The sequence below is a fragment of the Heterodontus francisci genome, chromosome 1 (genome assembly GCF_036365525.1).
Source record: "Heterodontus francisci isolate sHetFra1 chromosome 1, sHetFra1.hap1, whole genome shotgun sequence".
Classification (NCBI taxonomy): Eukaryota; Metazoa; Chordata; class Chondrichthyes; order Heterodontiformes; family Heterodontidae; genus Heterodontus; species Heterodontus francisci.
This window is the reverse complement of record NC_090371.1, coordinates 121,511,190-121,534,428: the sequence shown is the minus strand read 5'-3', so window position 1 is coordinate 121,534,428 and position 23,239 is coordinate 121,511,190. Positions and strand designations below refer to the sequence as shown.

The 23,239-nt window shown below is 45.4% G+C and overlaps 1 protein-coding gene across 1 annotated transcript in view; it reads right to left on the bottom strand.

The window, feature by feature from the left end:
- Positions 1-23,239, bottom strand: part of LOC137367163 (cyclic nucleotide-binding domain-containing protein 2-like) — a 172,996-nt gene that overhangs the window by 104,083 nt on the left and 45,674 nt on the right. The window contains exon 11 of the mRNA XM_068028624.1: positions 2,891-2,973. Coding sequence (XP_067884725.1) covers positions 2,891-2,973 — 83 coding nt within the window. The remainder of the gene's footprint in view (positions 1-2,890; positions 2,974-23,239) is intronic.

The window sequence follows — 23,239 nt, the reverse complement described above, 5'->3', positions numbered from 1 at the left end:
AATAATGCTACACTCCCTCCTTTTTAATCCCCCTCTCTATCCCGCCTAAAAACTCTATATCTAGGGATGTTGAGCTGCCATTCTTGCCCCACTTTAAGCCCTGTTTCCCTTATAACAACAATATTATGTTGCCATGTGTCTATCTGTGTCCTCAGCTCATTGGTTTATTTACTATACTCCTTGTATTTAAATAAATACCTTTTAACACAGCCAAATTCCTGTGCTGCGCACTTTTTAACCTTTGCTTCTTCTGTCTTTCAGAGTCACTCACTAATTTTCTGCCTTCCGTTCCCTGCCCTGAAATTGTTCTATCTGAAACTGCACTCAGGTTCACATCCCCCTGCCAAGCTTGTTTAAACCATCCCCAAAAGCAGTAGCAAACCTTCCTGTAAGGATATTTGTCCCAGTCCTGTTCTGGTGTAGACCGTTCGTCTTGTACAGGTCCCACCTTCCCCAGAACCGGTCCCAACGGCCCAGAAATCTGAAGCCCTCCCTCCTGCACCATCTCTTGAGCCATGCATTCATCTGGTGTATTCTCCTATATCTATACTCACTAGCACGTGGCCTTCGGAGTAATCCAGAGATTACTATCCTTGAGGTCCTGCTTGCTAATCTCTTTCCTAACTCCCTAAACTCAGCCTGCAGGACCTCATCCCTCTTTCTCCCTATATCATTGGTACCAATGTGGACCACAACCTCTGGCTTGCACCCTTGCCCTCCAGAATGCCCTGTAGCCGCTGGGTGATATCCATGACCCTTGCATCAGGGAGGCAACATACAATCCTGGAATCACGTCTGCGACCACAGAAACGCCTATCTATTCCCCTAACTATAGAAGCCCCTACCACCATTGCTCTCTTGCCTTTTGTCCTCCCTCCCTGCACAGCTGAGCCACCCCTGGTGCTCTGGTCATGACTCGCTGCACTCTCCAGAGGAACCCTCTCTCCCATTGGTACTCAGAACTGAATACCGGTTAGAAAGTGAGATGCTCTCTGGGGTCTCCTGCACTACCTGCCTTGACCTTCTTGTCTATCTGGCAGCCACCCCATCCCTCTCTGCCTGTGCTCTCTTAAGCTCCAGGGAGACTACCCCCTGAAACGTGCTATCCACGTAGTTCTCTGCCTCACGGATGCACCACAGTTACTCAAGCCACCGCTCGAGTTCTGAAACCTGGAGCTCAAGTTTCTGCAGCTGGTGACACTTCCCGCAGATGTGTTTGTCAAGAACACATGGTGCGTCCGTGACTTCCCACATACCACAGGAGGCACATTCCACTTAGCCGAGCTGCCCTGCCATATCTTAGCTTTACGGGAAAAAAATTTTTGCTAATGTATTAAGTAGGATAACTTACCAGTTACCTGCCAATCAGCTTCTTCCCCTGTACTGTGGAGGCAACCAATCAGCTTACAGATTTCCCGTGATGTCACTGTAAGTCTTTTTGAACTGAGTGCGCGCCGACACAGCCACAGAGAGAGAGAAACTGCTGTCTGCCGTTCCGCTGCCAGGTGAGTGAGGGCCTCGAGCCCCGGTGTTGATTTTTATATCTCCCGCTCGGGTTTGCTTCCTCCTAGGTCCGCTGTCTGCCGCTCCGCTCCCAAGTTACTTCAACCTGGCTTAGAGAGCTACTAGCTTCAATTGCAGACATGTTAGTATTCAAGTACACACAACACAAGAAAATCTCTTTTGAAATCTTGCTCTTTTTTGATTGGGAACAATTTGGCTTCCCATTTCCAATTTCTCGTTTGTCTGTGGGTAAAATCCTGGATGCTAGCACCCAAATTTCTGTTATGACCAGGTGAGAAAGAGGTCTAGGGTTCCCCTTCAGCCTTCACCTGATCTTACTGTAACAGGGTTTAATTTTAAACACATTGTGTTTTTAGCTCCCCCTTGGTGAATCCTGGTTCACCACTTTCCAAATATAAGGCAAAGAAACCAGCACAAACAGGTTTTCTTAGTTTTAAAGAATAAAATTAGAAATTTATTAAACTTAAACTCTAATTCGGTTAACGCTTACGGATACATGACGCATCCTATGCTAGCATTCATATGCGATACACACATGCAAATAAAGACAGAAAGGAGCAGAAGAAAAATAAAGTGGAAAGGTTTGAGGCAATATCTGAAGAGTTGCTATTACGGTTCTTTGAGCTCACTGTAGAGTCCTTGATTGTAGGTGGATCTTGCTTTTCTTTGGGGCCCAGTATTCTTCTTAAACCTTGTTCGCTGTCGGAGACTTTTCTCTCTTGGTGTTCATGTGTCTTCAGTGGAGTCAGAGGCTTGTGAGAGAGAGATAGGAGCAGACAGGAAAGAGATCTCCGCAGTCCAGAAGCAAACAGCTTTCTTCCCAAACTATACAAATTCAAAAAACTCAGGTTGCCCAGCAGGTTAGTCATGTGACTAGCTGGTTTGGCCATGTCTGTTTGTGTATTTGGCCATCTTAGCAGTCAACCTGGAATGCGAGCCCCCCCCCCACCTTATATGTCTGGTGATCAAAAGTCCATTGTCAGTTGAATGTCAAGGAATGTCTGCTTTGTCCATCCAAACACTATCTGTTAATATGCAAATATATTTTCCAGCCAATGCTGATCTGTTCAACAAGTCCTTCCCTCGCTCCAGTAGCAGTTTAAAATCAATGTTCATGACAAAATTAACGTGCCTCATTCTTGGCAGGTGGGGGCCTAGCATGACATTGTAGATGCCAGCCAATTATCATCCATTGAATCGATACAATGCAAATCTGGCATGTTCTAGCACACGTGGGTGACCTGCTCTGCCAAATTACTGCCCAGATGTTGGAGAGATAATTTACCCTATGCCCTTTGCATCTTTGTAAACCGATTGCTATTCTTGTCTTTTTTTGATAAAATCTTGTAAAACTTAATTTTCCTACCTTACATCTGGATTTTCCTGTTCGCTGAGTCTTTGTGTCATCCTGTGCACCCACAAGTGCCAAGCTTGAAGAAGTAGAGGTTCCTAGAAGAAATTAAACTATTTTATATATTGGTACACAGCATATTCAATTATCAACAAAACCCAACCATAAAATCAGGAATAACATCATAAACAGAGGACATTCAGTCCATCACAATGGCACTGGGGCATTAACCTGCAGCAAGCTACTGTAATCCCTTTCCCTGCATCCCTTCATATTCTTCCCTTTATAACACTTATCTATTCACTTTTAAATGCTGTTACACTCTCTGCCTCAACAGTCACTTGTGGTAAAGCATTCCATATTCTAATAGCCCTCTGTATGTAAACATTTTTCTAACTTCCCCTTTCATTCCCTTAATAAAAATTCTGTGTCTATGACTCTTGTTAATGATTTACTCGTGGAAATAACCTTTTCAAAACCTCTCAATTTTGAAAAGATCTATTAGATCCACCTTAGCTTTCTCTGTTCCTAAGGAAAAAGTTCCAAATTTTCAAGCCTTTCTTCAGAACTGCAACCTTTTGTTTCTGGCAGAATTCTAGTGAGCTATCACTGTACCTGATTTTTTTTTTTCCGTTCATGGGATGTGGGCATCGCTGGCCAGGTCAGCATTTATTGCCCATCCCTAATTGCCCTTGAGAAGGTGGTAGTGAGCTGCCTTCTTGAACCGCTGCAGTCCAGGTGGGGTAGGTACACCACAGTGCTGGCAGTTAGATACAACTGAGTGGCTTGCCAGCCATTTCAGAGGGCATGTAAGAGTCAACCACATTGCTGTGGGTCTGGAGTCACATGTAGGCCAGACCAGGTAAGGACAGCAGATTTCCTTCCCTAAAGGACATTAGTGAATCAGATGGGTTTTTACAACAAACGACAATGGTTTCATGGCCATCATTAGACTAGCTTTTTTAATTCCAGATTTATTAATTGAATTCAAATTCCACCTTCTGCTGTGGTGGGATTTGAACCCATGTCCCCAGAGCAATACCCTCGGTCTTTAGTCCAGTGACAATACCACAATGCCACCGCCTCCCCTAAATAGTTACCTAATAGTTCTGTTGAACTCCAGGCGAGGCCTGGACAACGTATGCCAGCCAAGAGCGACGTCTCAATTCATTCCATCTTCGCTGCCTTCGGAGAATACTTGGCATCAGGTGGCAGGACTATATCTCCAACACAGAAGTCCTTGAAGCGGCCAACACCCCCAGCTTATACACACTACTGAGTCAGCGGCGCTTGAGATGGCTTGGCCATGTGAGCCGCATGGAAGATGGCAGGATCCCCAAAGACACATTGTACAGCGAGCTCGCCACTGGTATCAGACCCACCGGCGTCCATGTCTCCGTTATAAAGACGTCTGCAAACGTGACATGAAATCGTGTGACATTGATCACAAGTCGTGGGAGTCAGTTGCCAGCATTCGCCAGAGCTGGCGGGCAGCCATAAAGACAGGGCTAAATTGTGGCGAGTCGAAGAGACTTAGTAGTTGGCAGGAAAAAAGACAGAGGCGCAAGGGGAGAGCCAACTGTGCAACAGCCCCAACAAACAAATTTCTCTGCAGCACCTGTGGAAGAGCCTGTCACTCCAGAATTGGCCTTTATAGCCACTCCAGGCGCTGCTTCACAAACCACTGACCACCTCCAGGCGCGTATCCATTGTCTCTCGAGATAAGGAGGCCCAAAAGAAAAGAAAAAGAAAAGAAGAAAATAGTTCTGTTGTACTTTCTATAATTGTATACAGAGAACTACAAGCAATACTCCAACTATTGCCTCACAAATATCTTACACAAGTCTGATATCAGTTACTTCCATTCATATTCAGCGTACCTATGTAAACCCAGAATCTCATTTCTTCGGCCTTTTCTACTTGTACTCCCAATCTTAAGAATCTACATGTCTACCAATGAAGCTAAATTTGTGCAAAACATTGGTTAGGCCAAAGTTGGCATATCGTCTGCAACTCGATACCTCCACCATGTTAAAAAAAACTTAACCTTCAAGGTAAATTCAAATTGAACAATTTCACATTTCTCTGTATTGAGCTACATCTCTCATCTGTCCTCCCACTCTGCTGCCTCATCCTACTGCAAACTCCTGTATTCTTCCTCACCATTTCCCATGGGCCTTAATTTGATGTCACAATCAAAATGTTATATAATTCCTTTTGGGATTATTTGCAAATCATTTATATCATACAAACATATGAACTAGGAGCAGGAGTGGGCTATTCGGCCCCTCGAGTCTGCTCCGCCATTCAATAAGATTATGGCTGGTCTGTTTGTGGACTCAACTCCACTTTCCTGCCTACCCCCGATACCCTTTGACTCCCTTGTTAGCCCAAATCCCCAGCCACACCATTACAGGTGGCACAGTGGCGCAGTGGTTAGCACCGCAGCCTCACAGCTCCAGCGACCCGGGTTCAATTCTGGGTACTGCCTGTGTGGAGCTTGCAAGTTCTCCCTGTGTCTGCGTGGGTTTCCTCCGGGTGCTCCGGTTTCCTCCCACATGCCAAAGACTTGCAGGTTGATAGGTTAATTGGTCATTATAAATTGCCCCTAGTATAGGTAGGTGGTAGGGACAGGTGGGGATGTGGTAGGAATATGGAATTAGTGTAGGATTAGTATGAATGGGTGGTTGATGGTCGGCACAGACTCGGTGGGCCGAAGGGCCTGTTTCAGTGCTGTATCTCTAAACTAAACTAAACACCATCCCAACAATCCAAAAGACATAAATTTAACTCTACTTTTTGCTTTCTGTCCCAGCCACCCCTTTATCCATTCAACAACATTCCCTTTCATACCATGTGCTTCAATCTTCATAACAAGCCTTGTATATGCCATTGTCACATTTTCAGATTTTTGACTATGTCTTTACCGGACACAAGTCAGCAGGCAAGGAGATCTGGATTGATTCCGATGGGGGCAGAATTATGTCCAGGCCGCAGGGGTCCTGAAACTGGGCCAGGAAGGCAAGGGGAAACCTACCTCAGCCGTCCGGGGATACCCCGGTTGTATTTAACGGGGCACTGGCAATTAACTTCCCGGTGCTGGAGTCCCCATCCCTATAAGAACAGGGATCCCACCTCCCAGAGTTGCCAGCCAATCAGAGGGCTGGCAGCTCAGCAGTCCCAGCAGCACCATCTGGAGCGGTGGCCACTACTGGGACTGCAGGTAGGTCCAGCACTAGGAGCACCCCTACACCCATGACGTTTATTTGACCCCATTCCTACCCCCACTGCACTGAAATTCTTACCCACCCCCCCCCCCCCCCCCTCTTCCCTCACCAGTGTGGCATCGCGTTTCCCCAGACAAGAATTTGAAGGTGCGGGAGTGCTGGCCACCACGCCGAAGATCGTGGCGGGCACTCAAAATCGCAGGTAAGTCTATTTAAATGTATTCATTTTATTGATTTGAATATTTTAATTGAGGTCCCATCGCTCAGTGGCAGGGGGGCCGCCAAAGAGCCTCGCCGCCGCTGGGAGCATTAGGCCGTGCCCTCACAGCATCGAGGTCGATGGCGGGCGTCATCTGGACCCATCTTCAGGCCCCCGTTGCCACGGAACCCAACACCTAGGGGAGAACAAAATCCAGCCCAAGGTGAGTGAGGCAGGCTCACTGGAGCCAGTCAGGCAGGGTAAGAGGGGTGGTCATTGAGGGTGGGGACGGTGTTGGCATGGGGGTGGCCTTTGTCACTGGGGGCCCTTCGTGGGCCACAGATTGCCCACAAAGGAGACCTTCCCACCAACCAGCCCACTGGGAGGCCACCTGGTTTGACTGGGCGGCCTCCCCATTTGGCGAAGATGGAATGAATTGAGACGTCGCTCTTGGCTGACATACGTTGTCCAGGCCTCGCTGCCGTAGAGCAAGGTACTGAGGACACAGGCTTGATACATGCGGACTTTTGTGATCCGTGTCAGTGTGCCATTTTCCCACACTCTCTTGGCCAGTCTGGACATAGCAGTGGAAGCCTTTCCCATGCACTTGTTGATTTCTGCATCGAGAGACAGGTTACTGGTGATAGTTGAGCCGAGGTAGGTGAACTCTTGAACCACTTCCAGAGCGTGGTCGCCGATATTGATGGATGGAGCATTTCTGACATCCTGTCCCATGATGTTTGTTTTCTTGAGGCTGATGGTTAGGCCAAATTCGTTGCAGGCAGCCGCAAACCTGTCGATGAAATTCTGCAGACACTCTTCAGTGTGAGATGTTAATGCAGCATCGTCAGCGAAGAGGAGTTCCCTGATGAGGACTTTCTGTACTTTGGTCTTCGCTCTTAAACGGGCAAGGTTGAACAACCTGCCACCTGATCTTGTGTGGAGGAAAATTCCTTCAAAGAAGCTGCATCACTCCAAGCAGAAGGGCCACCCGCGCATCAGCACTGGCAGAATTTCTTATCCACGGCTGTTACATAAGTTTCTAAATTCACTTGAAAAAGCCCTTTAAAACACTCCTACAGGGGATGCAGTAACCAAGTGGGCCCACATCAGAGACGCCATCTTTGACTCAGCAATGACCACCTTTGGCAAACGTGTGAAGCAGAATGCAGACTGATTACAATCTCACTTTGAAGAACTGGAACCTGTCATAGGCGCTAAGCGCACTGCACTGCTGAACTACAAGAAGCGCTGCACAAAGAACAGCCAGGCGCTGCGCAAATGACTACTGGTAACACCTATGCAGTCATATTCAGCTCTCCTCTGACACCGGAAGCATCAGAGGAATGTACGATGGCATTAAGAGAGCTTTTGGGCCAACCATCAAGAAGATCGCCCCCCTCAAATCTAAATCAGGGGACACAATCACTGACCAACGCAAGCAAATGGACCGCTGGGTGGAACACTACCTAGAACTGTACTCCAGGGAAAATGTTGTCACTGATACCGCCCTCAATGCAGCCCAGTCTCTGCCAGTCATGGATGAGCTGGACGTACAGCCAACAAAATCGGAACTCAGTGATGCCATTGATTCTCTAGCCAGCGGCAAAGCCCCTGGGAAGGACGGCATTACCCCTGAAATAATCAAGAGTGCCAAGCCTGCTATACTTTCAGCACTCTATGAACTGCTTTGCCTGTGCTGGGATGAGGGAGCAGTACCACAGGACATGCGCGATGCCAATATCATCACCCTCTATAAGAACAAGGGTGACTGCGGTGTCTGCAACAACTACCGTGGAATCTCCCTGCTCAGCATAGTGGGGAAAGTCTTCGCTCGAGTCATTTTAAACAGGCTCCGGAAGCTGGCTGAGCGTGTTTACCCTGAGGCACAGTGTGGCTTTCGAGCAGAGAGATCCACAATTGACATGCTGTTCTCCCTTCGCCAGCTGCAGGAGAAATGCCATGAACAACAGATGCTCCTCTACGTTGCTTTCATTGATCTCGCCAAAGCCTTTGACCTCGTCAGCAGACGTGGTCTCTTCAGAATAGAAAAGATCGGATGTCCACCAAAGCTACTAAGTATCATCACCTCATTCCATGACAATATGAAAGGCACAATTCAGTATAATAAATGTGAAACTGAGTAAAGATAGGCTCCAGCATTATCCTTCCATAAAAAGCTTTCTGGAGTTTAACAATCATCTCCCCTTAACAACCAACACCATTACCATCACTGAATTCCCCACCATCAACATCCTGGGGGGTTGCCATTGGCCAGAAACTTAACCAGACCAGCCACATAAATATGTGGCTATAAGAGTAGGTCAAAGTCTGGGAATTCTGCAGCGAGTAGCTTATTTCCTGATTTCCCAAAGACTGTCCGCCATCTACAAGACACAAGTCAGGAGTTTGATGGAATACTCTCCACTTGCCTGGATGAGTGCAGCTCAAACAATACGCAGGAAGCTTGACACCATCCAGGACAAAGCAGCCTGTTTGGTCAGCACCCTATCCACCACCTTAAACATTTGTTCCCTTCACCACCAGAGCACAGTAGCAATAGTGTGTACCACCTACAAAATGCAGTGCAGCAACTCCCACATCTATGGCCCTTATCACCTAGAAGACAAAGGGCAGCAGGCGCAAGGGAATACCACATGTAGGCTAGACTGGGTAACGATGGCAGATTTCCTTCCCTAAAGGACATTAGTGAACCAGATGGGTTTTTACAACAATCGACAATGGTTTCATGGTCACCACTAAACTAGCTTTTTAAATTTCAGATTTATTAATTGAATTCAAATTCCACCACCTGCCATGGTGGGGTTCAAACCCATGTCCCCAGAGCATTAGCTTGGGCCTCTGGGTTACGAGTCTCGTGACATTACCATTACGCCACCAACTCCCCTTATAAGCAACATCCCTGTATTGCCCTTATATATTCGCATCTTGATTCCCTTGAAATTTCAACAAAGTAGCTAAGCCCAGTACAAAACATACTGAATGGTCCTGGTTAGTGCATTCATTTCTAAAAGTTCACTACTTTAATCGCAGGAGATATTTATTTTCACAGAGAGTCGTCAACCCATGAAAAATGTTTCCGGCTCATCCAGTAGGTGTGGATTTGTAGCTAATATTCAAAAGGAAGCTGAGCGACTTCCTAAGTGTGGCTGACATCACAACATGTAGAAGGCAGATGGGTTATTCAGGGATGTGTCTCCTCGAACTGATTGCTTTTGGCAGTCACTGAAGAATGCTCCAAATTTTTTTTTCCCCTCAACTGGTCCAAGTATTTTTTTTCTCTCCGCTACCTTGAATTCAATTCTATAAAGGATTCCATTACAAATTTTAAAAGGTACCCACAATTGAGACACAAAGACAGAAATTCTAACTGAGTGTGAGTTCAGGGGAACAGGGGAGCAAGAGGAGCATCCAATGTCACTAGTTTGAGGCCTAGGCTACTTTAACTCCAGGGCCTTATTTGAAAGAAAGACAAATTTGCATTTATATAGTGCCTTTCCTGGCCTCAGGACATCCCAAAGCACACTACAGCCAATGAGTTATTTTTCTTGAAGTGTAGTTACTGTTCTAATGTAGGAAGTGCAGCAGCCAATTTGCACTCAGCAAGTTCCCACAAACAGGAATGTGATAATAACCAGATAATTCGGGGTTTTTTTAGTGGTGTTGATTCAGGGAAAAATATTGACAAGGGCACTGGGGATAACTCCTCTGCTCTTCTTCAAAATAGTGCCATGGGAACTTTTACATCCACCTGAGAGACCAGACATAGCCTTACCCGAAAGAAGGCACTCTAACAGTGTGGCATTCCCTCGGTACTGCACTCAAGGGTCAACCTGGTTTATGTGCTCAAGTCCCTGGAATAGGCCTATGAATCCACAACCTTCTAACTCATTTGCATCCTACCAGCAGGCTGGCTGATAGATAGAGAGAAAAAGGCAACTGGCCAGCTTCAGGTGGGTTAAAATCGCAAAGCCCTGAGGACACTTGCCCGCAACGAGGTCAGTTGGGATACAGATCAATTCTATTTTGCAGGTGGGAGGAGGAGATCACAGGATGGTAGACACCCATATTTTCATTGTGGGACTCAGAGAAGCACTCCTGCTGTTCTTATTCCCACGACTGAAAGTTTTGGCTTACTTTTGAGGGTCTCCTCTGCTTCCCCACCAGGTTTTACTGGTAGACTCCAATTTGCATGTATTAATATCTGTCCAGGTCAGGCAATGCCTTGGCCGCCCAAGGGCACAGTTAAGATAGCAGAGGGCATGTATCGAGTAGGAATGGGTTGCTAGGTCTTTGCACAGCTATCTTAATTGTATTTCCACCCTGTTCCCACCAGGTACGATGGGTTAAAAATTCCCCCAAACATTTAGGAAGAGGAAAAATTCAAAGGCACTAGCTTCAGAACACAGCATTTTGAGGAGGGAGGCGCAGGTATAAATGCACCATGTTAAAATAGAGAATAATATTTCTTCAAAAGAAAAAAATACACGGCGTAGTGGTGCTAACACTATGCCCTGCATTATTTTGGAAAAATTGAGCTGGTAATGACATTCTCCTTCCAAAGTAGTGATAGTCATTATTCCTGTAGTGTTTGTAGAAAATGTTCAGTTCTCACCTGGCTGCGGAAGCCAAGGTCATTAGCAAAGGGGGCAAGCAAGTTTTTTTTTAAGTGTCATGCTCACAAGAAGTGTAGCGATAACAATATAGAAACAAACTGAAAAGTTATAAAAATTAGAACAATTTTAAAAGATTGGTACATTGACTTTCAACAAAATGGAGGACAAGTCACATGACTCATGCCACCAACCCCCCCCCCACCCCCCCCGCACTGTAATTCATATCCATTGTCTACTACGACTGAAAACGAATCAACCCCGTCTGCATGGAAATAAGACAGATAATCAAACATGGATGTGAGCTATGTTCAAACAAAGACAAAAGCCTTCCCCAGACTTTTCATCTCCAACTAACCTTCACTACAAGAGGGTGTGAACAGCTCTTATATCCTCAAAATGGGGCCATCAAAATGCCATCGTGCAGCCCAGCAGGAACTGAATCCTAAAGTCACAGGAGCAAAGCTAACACTTGTAAGTCCACCTTAAAAGGTAATCGTTTTGAGGAACAAAGGTGGACTTGCCAGTACAGAACTTCAGCCTTCAAGATCAGTCGGGTCTCTCCTCATCCACATGAAAAACATCTAAATACATTTTGAATTCCAGCAAGGCTGAGAGAGAGAGAGAAAGAGATCAGTTCCAGCCAACACAGCTGAACCCTGCTGAAACAAGTTGGAAACCACCTACAGCACAGACAAGAGAGTGCCATTGTAAAAAATACTACCTGTGAGGATTGCACTAAGCCATCTTGAACCCCATGTGGACTGCCAAAGCAACAGTCCAGCAATTATAAGACAACCAGCAATTACAAGACAACCAGAAACCAGGCCTGTAACTGTAAAATTCACTTTCCGAGAGGATCCCACAGGTTTTCCCTGAAACAACAGACTTTTACAGCTTGAACTCTTACCCTTTACCTTCTATCTATCTTCCCTTGAGAGTGCATGCGAGAGTGAATGCGTGTGAGTAGTGTTGCGAACATTTCAGGGAATTAATATTGTTTAATAAATAGTTAATTTTCTGTCTTAAACCTACAAGAAAACCTGTCACTGTCTGTTCATTTCGCAAGTAAAACATAGCGGCTACAATACTAGTAACACAAAAGCACTGTCTGGTCAGTTGGGAGGTGAACTGTGGAAACCAGCCACGCCATCAACCACCTATCCATAACAAAACAATCTACGCCAATTATTTTACATTATCAGATTTTCCACAGTAAAATCATCAAAGCCATTTTCTTTTTAATTCTTTGAGTTACTTTCTAGATAGAAAAGTATTTCTCTTCTGGTTTGTCACTATTTTTACATTTTAAAACTACTTTCTTAGTAGTTTTAGTTACAGTCTTCTTTCTCAAATGCAGGTAGAATTATATAAAGGCTAATATTTTCAGACTTATAATTGCAGTAGCATATCAAATTTCTCAAATGACTAAAATGTAATGAAGGGACTTAGAAAGTGTTTGAATATATATTTTGTTGAAAACTGAGTCCAGTGTTCTGAAAAAACAAAATCTATATGCAAAACTATTAACATTAGAATCATCAATTCATCATCATCATCACTTAGGCTGTGTTCATCCACTGTCGGATGTAGCCCTCCTCATGCTCTTCCCATTTATTTCTATCCCATGCTGTTCTTTCCCCTGTGGTTCCTTGGTATGATATATCCATCTTCTTCTCAGTATCCCCCTTCTTTTCCTGTTCTTGGCTGGCACTCCATTAGCCTTTTTCTCCACCTGCTACATTTCTTCGAGCAACATGCCCAGCCCATCTCCATTGGGCTTCTTCTCTCTTCTGAATGATGTCCTTAACTCCAGTTTCCTGGCATATTACATTACACCTGATTTTATCACAAGTGGAGATGTGTAACACTTGCATTTCCATTGCTCTCTGAGCTGTACACAGTTTTTGTTCTATATATTTTGTAGTTGTCCATGATTTCCCGCCCCCCCCTCCCCCCCATATGTCATGGTTGATAGCACACACTAGAACAAACAAAGAACAAATAACAGTACAGCACAGGCACAGGCCATTCAGCCCTCCAAGCCTGCGCTGATCTTGATGCCTGCCTAAACTAACACCTTCTGCACTTCCAGGGCCCATATCCCTCTATTCCCTTCCTATTCATGTATTTGTCAAGGTGTCTCTTAAACGTCGCTATCGTATCTGCTTCCACCACCTCCCCTGGCAGCAAGTTCCAGCACTCACCACCCTCTGTGTAAAGAACTTGCCTCGCACATCCCTTCTAAACTTTGCCCCTCGCACCTTAAACCTATGTCCCCTAGTAACTGACTCTTCCACCCTAGGAAAAAGCTTCTGACTATCCACTCTGTCCATGCCGCTCATAACTTTGTAAACCTCTATCATGTCGCCCCTCCACCTCCGTCATTCCAGTGAAAACAATCCGAGTTTTTCCAACCTGTCCTCATAGCTAATGCCCTCCAGACCAGGCAACATCCTGGTAAACCTCCTCTGTACCCTCTCCAAAGCCTCCACGTCCTTCTGGTAGTGTAGCGACCAGAATTGCACGCAATATTCTAAGTGTGGCCTAACTAAGGATCTGTACAGCTGCAACATGACTTGCCAATTTTTATACTCTATGCCCCGACCGATGAAGGCAAGCATGCCGTATGCCTTCGTGACTACCTTATCCACCTGCGTTGTCACTTTCAGTGACCTGTGGACCTGTACGCCCAGATCTCTCTGCCTGTGAATACTCTTAAGGGTTCTGCCATTTACTGTATACCTCCTACCTGCATTAGTCCTTCCAAAATGCATTACCTCACATTTGTCCGGATTAAACTCCATCTGCCATTTCTCAGCCCAAGTCTCCAACAAATCTATATCCTGCTGTATCCTCTGACAATCCTCATCATTATCCGCAACTCCACCAACCTTTGTGTCGTCCGCAAACGTACTAATCAGACCAGCTACATTTTCCTCCAAATCATTGATATATACTACAAACAGCAAAGGTCCCAGCACTGATCCCTGTGGAACACCACTAGTCACATCCCTCCATTCAGAAAAACATCTATCCACTGATACCCTCTGTCTTCTATGACCGAGCCAGTTCTGTATCCATCTTGCCAGCTCACCTCTGATCCCGTGTGACTTCACCTTTTGTACCAATCTGCCATGCAGGACCTTGTCAAAGGCTTTACTAAAGTCCATATAGATAACATTCACTGCCCTTCCTTCATCAATCATCTTCGTCACTTCCTCAAAAAAACTCAATCAAATTAGTGAGACACGACATCCCCTTCACAAAACCATGCTGTCTCTCACTAATAAGTTCATTTGTTTCCAAATGGGAGTAAATCCTGTCCCGAATAATCCACTCCAATACTTTCCCTACCACTGACGTAAGGCTCACCTGCCTATAATTTCCTGGATTATCCTTGCCACCCTTCTTAAACAAAGGAACAACATTGGCTATTCTCCAGTCCTCTGGGACCTCACCTGTAGCTAATGAGGATGCAAAGATTTCTGTCAAGGCCCCAGCCTTTCTTCCCTTGCCTCCCTCAGTATTCTAGGGTAGATCCCATCAGGCCCTGGGGACTTATCTACCATAATGCTTTGCAAGACACCCAACACCTCCTCCTTTTTGATAATGAGATGACTGAGACTATCTACACTCCCTTCCCTAGGCTCATCATCCACCAAGTCCTTCGCTTTGGTGAATACTGATGCAAAGTACTCATTTAGCACCTCGCCCATTTCCTCTGGCTCCACACATAGATTCCCATCTCTGTCCTTGAGTGGGCCAACCCTTTCCCTGGTTACCCTCTTGCTCTTTATATATGTATAAAAAGCCTTGGGATTTTCCTTATTCCTGTTTGCCAATGACTTTTTATGACCCCTTTTAGCCCTCCTAACTCCTTGCTTAAGTTCCTTCCTACTGTCTTTATATTCCTCAAGTGCTTCGTCTGTTCCTAGCCTTCCAGCCCTTAGAAATGCTTCCTTTTTCTTTTTGACTAGGCTCACAATATCCCGTGTTATCCAAGCTTGTCGAAAGTTGCCAAACTTGTCTTTCTTCCTCACAGGCACATGCTGGTCCTGGATTCTAATCAGCTGACGTTTGAAAGACTCCCACATGTCAGATGTTAATTTACCCTCAAACAGCAACCCCCAATCTAAATTATGCAGTTCCTTCCTAATATTGTTATAATTAGCCTTCCCCCAATTTAGCACCTTCACCCGAGGACTACTCTTATCCTTATCCAAAAGTACCTTAAAACTTATGGAATTATGGTCACTGCTCCCGAAATGCTCCCCCACTGAAACTTCGACCACCTGGCCGGGCTCATTCCCCAATCATACACCCACCTCGTTAATGCCAGGGTATTTTCTTATCGCACAGAATATCTCTGTATCTCCCGAAACAACTCTATCCTGTCCTAATCCTACTCAGTGCCTCTTCATTTGTACAATCCTTCATACTTAATGTTTGGCCCAGATATTTGTATTCAGTCAATTTCTTGGTCTTCAATTTGTATGGTATCCTCTGTCTTAAAGTTCATCATATACTTTGTTTTTCCTTTGTGCATTTTCAGTCCAACATTTTTGCTGTCTTCTTTTAAGTTGTTTAATTGTCTTTCCAAGTTTTTAACAAATTAAGTAATTAATGTGACATCATGTGCAAAGCCTAAGTCTGTTTTCTCCAACAATATTTAATCCTCTAAGGGTAATTTCTTGAATAGGTCTTCCATTGCTGTGGTGAATATTTATGGTGAGATTGTATCCTCTTGTCTACCTCCTCTTTTAATATTTATCAACTGTGTTACATCATTGTCAATGTGTATTTTGGCCGTTGCATCGGTGTAAATGTCCTCAATGATGTTCACATATCCTGCATTTATTCCTGTTTTCCTTAAAGCTATAAATGAATCCCTGTATTCTACTGAATCAAATGCCTTCTCATAGTCAATAAATCCAATTCACAGGTTCAACTGATATTTATTTGCCTTCTCAATGAGTTGGTTTACTGTATGTAGATGGTCTGTTGTAGAGTCTCCTTCCCTAAAACCCGGCTGTTCTCTTGGTTGGTGTTTGTCTAATGCTGTCTTTATCCTATTTAGAATAATTCTCGTTAGAATTTTGTTCAAATGAGAGACAATAGACAGATGGGTCGGTAATTCTTAATGTTTACTCTGTCTCCTTTTTTTATGAAGGAGAATAATTTTTGTTTCTTTCCAACTTCTCATTCTCTTTTGTTCCTTGAATATTTGGTTATATAATATAAAATAGTCGAAGAGACTTAGCAGTTGGCAGGAAAAAAGACAGAGGCGCAAGGGGAGAGCCAACTGTGTAACAGCCCTGACAAACAAATTTTTCTGCACCACCTGTAGAAGAACCTGTCACTCTAGAATCGGCCTTTATAGCCACTCCAGGCGCTGCTCCATACACCACTGACCACCTCCAGGCGCTTACCCATTGTCTCTCGAGATAAGGAGGCCAAAAAATAATATAGTGAGCTGTGTGATTGTCTCATTATCTCCCTCCTTGAGTATATCACTTGTTAGTTCATCCTCCCCTCGAGCCCTATTTCTTTTCATCTGTTTCATTTTCAACTTCTGCCTCAGTAACACTTGGTATTTTGTTTGCGTCTGATGACACTGTTTTTTCTTTATCTTCAGATCCTTCTGCTTTGGAACTGTATAAGTCCTGGTAGAAGTCCAAACATACCATAAGCACTTCTCTCCAATTTGCTGTAAGGTTGCCATCTGCTTTTTTTAATTGTTAAATTCTTGTTTTTGCCCTGTTTCTTTTCAACATTTCTTTTGATCCTCTTCCTGTTTCTAATATTGTTTTAATTTGCTCCCCTCCTCAGCCTATTCCTTTGGGATCACTTTTTCCTAGTTAATTTAACTGCTTCAACATATTCAATTTCCTATCAGACTGTTTTGTGTGATATTCGCCTGAGCACCTTGCATCTGGCATTAATAGCATCAATTTCCTTGTCCTTGTTGGTTTTATGACTGGTTGTCTTGCTTGGTGTTGCAATTTTTGCAACTTCTTCCATTATTACTGTAATGACTTTGTTACATATTGTGTCAAGCTCCATCTGTTCGACTTCTAGATCACCAAATCTATTGTTGAGTCTGAGCTGGAATTCCTCCCTCTGTTCTCTAAGCTTGAAGAGCTTATATGCTATCATTTTCTTCTTGTTGATAAATTTCAATCTAGCTTTTTTTCATTGTTGCTCAGCATTGCTCTTGTTGTCCTGTGGTCGCCAGCAATATTCACCCTGGTGATGACTTCACTGTTTTCCACTATTCCCCCAAATTCTCAGAATATTAATCGATGCTCAGTGAATTTTATTGAAAGAAATTGTTTTACTATGAATGACTGCCTTTAAATTGAAACATATCCTAAAAGATCAGTTCACACGTTTCCTTCAATTTTCCCATGTTCAGCATTTCACTCCCATAAAAAATTCAACAAGAAACTTTTGTTAGAACTTACTCTATGTGCATAGAAAACTAGGAAATGAGAATGCCATTCTCAGTTCACATTTTAATTGAGAAACTTCCCAACCACAATTCTCACATAGATATAAACAATACCTACAGTATCAAAATACATGTGAGTCAGCATAGACAAATGGGATACAAAGAAGTGCAATCAATCAAACAAATTAACACTTACCAAAGTATTGCAGTGAGCTATACAGGGGGAATTACTGGAAATTACAGCAATGTAAAAACAAAAGCTGTGATTAGTCTAGCCTACCTGTATCCAAAGTTCACGGGCTGAATTTTACAGACCCCCGCCGCCCCCCCCCCACCCCCCCGCCGATGTCAGAGCGGGGGTTGGGGGGTGCTGGAAAATGCCTCCAGGAGAGGGCTGCCACACATCCCGATGCTGGGAGGGCCCGGCCCAATATTGCTGGTGGCGGCGAGGCCTTGTGGTGCCCTTCCCACCAGCCACTCGGCGACGGGACCACCATTAACATATTGAAATAATTTTAAATTAATGAATTAATTACCTTTATGTTCCTGCCGTCTGTCCCAGTACAATATTCATGCTGCTGGCCAGCACTTCCACACCTTCGGATCCCCGTCCGGGGAAACGAGGTGGAACACTGGTGGGGAGGGGGAAGGAGGTAAGTTTCTCAGTGTGGGAGAGGGAGCTGCATCAAACTAATATCATTGGTATAGGGGATAATGGGAAGTGTTTTGGTTTAAAGTTTATGTACTTTGGAATGGGGGGGAGGTCAGGTGGACAAGGTAAGTGTTTTGGGGGGAAAGGGCAAGTAATTAATTTAATTGTCACTGGGGGGGGGGGCGTGGAAGAGGGACAGAATAAATGTATTTATTTCTTTTTATTAAATTCTTCCTTTAAATATTTAAATTGAACGGTAGGGCTAGAAGCCCTTTAAAATGATATCAGCACCTGCGCCAGGCAGCTGACGCCATGCCGGTGACGGACAGCCAGCCTCTTCCACGTGATTTAAATGAGCCGCCACGCTTAATATCATGGCAGCTCCGCAACGTGTGGCCCGTGTTTTTGCCCGATGCCGATTTCGGCAGCGGGAGTATAAATTTCAGCCCCATACCTCACCTTTGGAGAAATTATGTACATTTATGTATGGACTTAAAAAGCAATGTTGGAACTTTTTTCAGCTCTTTGTTAGAGCAATTCAAAACTAATACCACTGCTCTCCACTCTCCCCATAGTCCTGTATCTTCCTCTATTTCAAATGAATCAAAATCTACTCAAGGGTTGCTGTTTGTAACTGTGTTTACTGGAAATTTTAGCTTGCAAGCCTGAAATTTATGAACAAATCCCTCTAATTTTTAGACAGTTGGAAAGTACACGAACAAGAAATGCTGCTAGCATCCCTACATAGGCTGAGTCAAAGATCTGTCTTTCGCTTTTATTTAAGATTATCATGGTAGTAGGTCAGAAGCTGGGAGTTCTGCAGTGAATAACTCACCGCCTGACTCCCCGAAGCCTTGATACCACCTACAAGGCACAGGTCAGGAATGTGATGGAATAATCCCAACTTGCCTGAATGAATGCAGTTCCAACAACATTCAAAAAGCTCAACACCATCCAGGACAAAGCAGCTCGCTTGATTGATACCCCATTCACCAATGGTGCACAGTGGCAGCAATGTGTACTATCTCGAAGATGCACTGCAGCAATTGTCCAAGGCTTCTGCGACAGCACCTTCCAAATCTGCAACTTCTACCATCTAGAAGAACAAGGGCAGCAAATGCATGCGGATGCCACCAACTGCAAGTTCCCCTCCAAGTCACACACCATTCTGACCTGGAACAATATCGCTGTTACTTCACTGTCACTGGGTCAAAATCCTGGAACTCCCTTCCAGCACTGTGGGTTTACCTACATCACATGGGCTGTAGCAGTTCAAGAAGATGGCTCATCACCACCTTCTCAAGGGCAATTAGGGACGGGCAATAAATGCTGGTCTTGCCAGTGATTCTCACATCCCATGAACAAATAAAAAAAGGATTCCAAGAATGCAGAGTACTAATCATGGCTGCGATTTACAAAAAACTCCTCCTTATACTGTGTTAAAGTACTTAGATTGCTCATCATCAATTCCTTTGAGGTAGTGGCAGCAGAAATGTAGCATTTTTGTCTGTGATCTATGATGGCACTGGTCACATTACATGTGGGGGTAAAGGGCAGGTTTTGTTGTGGGACAACCTTAAGAGGAGACCACCTTAAGAGCTGTAAGTGAAGGTCACCAGAGGAAGTGATGTCATGTCACACATGACCAGGGAGTTGTAGGTGAGCCTGACAGAGTGAGATGTATTTAGATGTGGCTCGTGAAGTAACTGTTTATTCATATTGTTATGACTGAGGCGGGAGGAGTGCACTGTCTTTTCTAGTTCCACGTCTCCACAGGTCACAACATAGTGGAAGGGAGTTTCTCAAAATGGAGACGTGTGACCAGTGGTGTTCCACAGGGATCCGTGCTGGGACCACTGTTGTTTGTGATATACATTAATGATTTGGAGGAAAGTATAGGTGGACTGATTAGCAAGTTTGCAGACGACACTAAGATTGGTGGAGTAGCAGATAGTGAAGGGGACTGTCAGAGAATACAGCAGAATATAGATAGATTGGAGAGTTGGGCAGAGAAATGGCAGATGGAGTTCAATCAGGGCAAATGCGAGGTGATGCATTTTGGAAGATCCAATTCAAGAGTGAACTATACAGTAAATGGAAAAGTCCTGGGGAAAATTGATGTCCAGAGAGATTTGGGTGTTCAGGTCCACTGTTCCCTGAAGGTGGCAACGCAGGTAAATAGAGTGGTCAAGAAGGCATACGGCATGCTTTCCTTCATCGGACGGGGCATTGAGTACAAGAGTTGGCAGGTCATGTTACAGTTGTATAGGACTTTGGTTCGGCCACATTTGGAATACTGCGTACAGTTCTGGTCGCCACATTATCAAAAGGATGTGGATGCTTTGGGGAGGGTGCAGAGGAGGTTCACCAGGATGTTGCCTGGTATGGAGGGCGCTAGCTATGAAGAGAGGTTGAGCAGATTAGGATTATTTTCATTAGAAAGACGGAGGTTGAGGGGGGACCTGATTGAGGTGTACAAAATCATGAGAGGTATAGACAGGGTGGATAGCAAGAGGCTTTTTCCCAGAGTGGGGGTTTCAATTACTAGAGGACACGAGTTCAAAGTGAAAGGGGAAAAGTTTAGGGGGGATATGCGTGGAAAGTTCTTTACGCAGAGGGTGGTGGGCACCTGGAACGCATTGCCAGCGGAGGTGGTAGATGCGGGCACGATGGAGTCTTTTAAGATGTATCTAGACAGATACATGAATGGGCAGGAAGAAAAGAGATACAGAACCTTAGAAAATAGGCGACATGTTTAGAGAGAGGATCTGGATCGGCGCAGGCTTGGAGAGCCGAAGGGCCTGTTCCTGTGCTGTAATTATCTTTGTTCTTTGTTCTTTATATATTTAAACACAGTGACTCCTGACAACACAATGGATGCGCAGAGCGATTGCAGAGGTCATCAGTGCGTGCGAACGTTTGCCAGCTTGCCAGTATGAATGCACGCATGTGCACGCTGACATGCACCACGCAATGATGCCCTCACCCCTCAATAGCCGTAATCGCTGTCTCCATTCCCCTGAACAGTACCCCGCTCCCTCCCACCATCCCTGCTTCAATCGCCGCTTCCCTGCCTCGCCACTGCCTTCCTTCAGCTCCCCACGCAGCTCCAGGTCTTGCCGCTTCCACTTCGGCCACTCACTCCCCACCCTCGCCATTTCCCCATACCGGCCACTTGCTCCCCACCTCGCCGCTGCCTTCCCCCAGCCACTCTCTCCTGGCCTCGCTGCTTCCCCCCTTCGGCTGCTCGCTCCAGGCCTCACCGCTTCCCCCCCCCCCCGGCAGATCACTCCCTGCCACGTCACCTGAGGAAGCGGCAGGGGTCAGGAACGAGCCGCTGAAGCGGGGAGCAGTGGCCGGGTGATGGGGGAAGCAGGGAGCAAGCGGCTGAGGGGGGAAGTGGTGAGGCCAGAAGCAAGTGGTTGAGGGAAGGCAGCGCCGACTGAACGGCAAGCAGACGGGCGTGGAAGGGAGCAGTGAAGAGAAGCACGATGGCAGGAGGGAGCAGGGTACTGTTGGGGGTGGGATGGAGGCAGCGATCACAGCCATTGAGGGGATTTGGGTTTAATTTGTTTTTTGTGACAAATTGAGCAGCGCCGTCTTTATTACTGGCAGCATGAGCGGTCACAGTGACATGTCAGTGGAGGAGCCTGCATTTTTATAGGTACCAGTATTGCACCACCTAGTGGTTGCGCTGTCAGCAAACGCGCCATATTTAAATGTTTACCTGGTCACCGATACAGCCAATCATATACTCTATTTTTTTATCCCAGAATAAAATACACCAACCAGGTTTCTTTAACAGACAACAACATTATCAGTTTATTATGAAACAAGACATAACCAGTAACAAGGCAAAGCATTAAAACACACATTGAAATATGAAAATTCTCTTTTTAAATTCCCCAATTACATGCATACAAACTGCAAAAAATCCAGCAATTCCCTTTGCAGAGGTCTGTTACAAAAGAAAGACGAAAAAAGACTAGTTTGGCCAAATACATGCTAATTCTTGACAAAAAAAGAGAAGATATGGAACAAAGTCAGTTGTCCCTTTTTTGGTCTGGCATCTGGGTATATGGAGATGGGTCACTGGCACTGTTTCAGAAGCAGTCCGTTCTGGAGATGATGAGAAATATCCTAGTAGGCTTTCCAGGAGAAATGTGGCATTCGGGTTTTCTGCCAACATACACTTGAATCGCAGGATTTTTTTCAACTTCTCAGGAGAGATACAATACCAGGGATTTTAGTTCTCTCACACTGGAACTTTGCAGGATTTCTTCAAAGAGGTGGAGAAGGAGGTGATCTGGATCGTTTCTTTTTTTACCCTGGCAGGAAAACACCAACTGTCTTCAAGCAGTTCACACCCGACTAAACAATGTCCAAACCACAAACAGAGGCCAGAATTTTAACCCCCCCTCCCCCACCGCCCGAAGAGCGGGAAGGTGTCGGGAGAGGCCGTAAAATAAAGCAGGAGGCTCGGGGGGGCCCTTTCCGACCTGCTCCTGCCTCCACCGCCACTTTATACAAAACAGCTGTGGCGATAAACGGCCTCCCTGCCCCAGGCCAATCAAAGCCCTTAAATGGCCACTTAACAGCCACTGAAAGGCCTCTGCCTGCCGCCACGGGAATTTTATCTGTGTCAAGTGGGCGGCTCAGGCCCGAGAAAGGCCGCCTGTTAAAAGTAGAGGCAACAAAAACTTACCTTGGTTTCGGGGTCCCCGACATCTTCGTCTTCAAACTGGCCTGCAGTCCCAGCAATGGCCACCACTCCCAGTGGCGCTGCTAGGACAAAGAGCTGCCGGCCAGCTGATTGGCCGGCAGCTCTATGAGGCAGGACTTCCTACCTCAAGCGGGTGGAAGTCCCACCTCAGAACAATTAAAGGCTGGGGATCCGCAAAATGCGAGTCGGTTCCCCAGGTAGGGCGAAAGCGGGTCTGCCACCGACTTTTCAGTCAGTGGACGGCTCCCGTCCGCCAAGGGTAAAACCCCGGCCAAAGAGTTGACCTCCGGACCTCCTTAAACCTTGATATGTGGCTTCTCTATAACCACTTTACCCCAGGTCACCAAGAGTTCTGTTGTTTACTGATCCCAAAGCACATGACTTCCAGCTCAGGTGGTTTTCAAACCACATCACAAGTATCCCTGCCGTGAACTTGGTGAAAAAAAACACATCCATGGAATCTTTTCACTTTTAA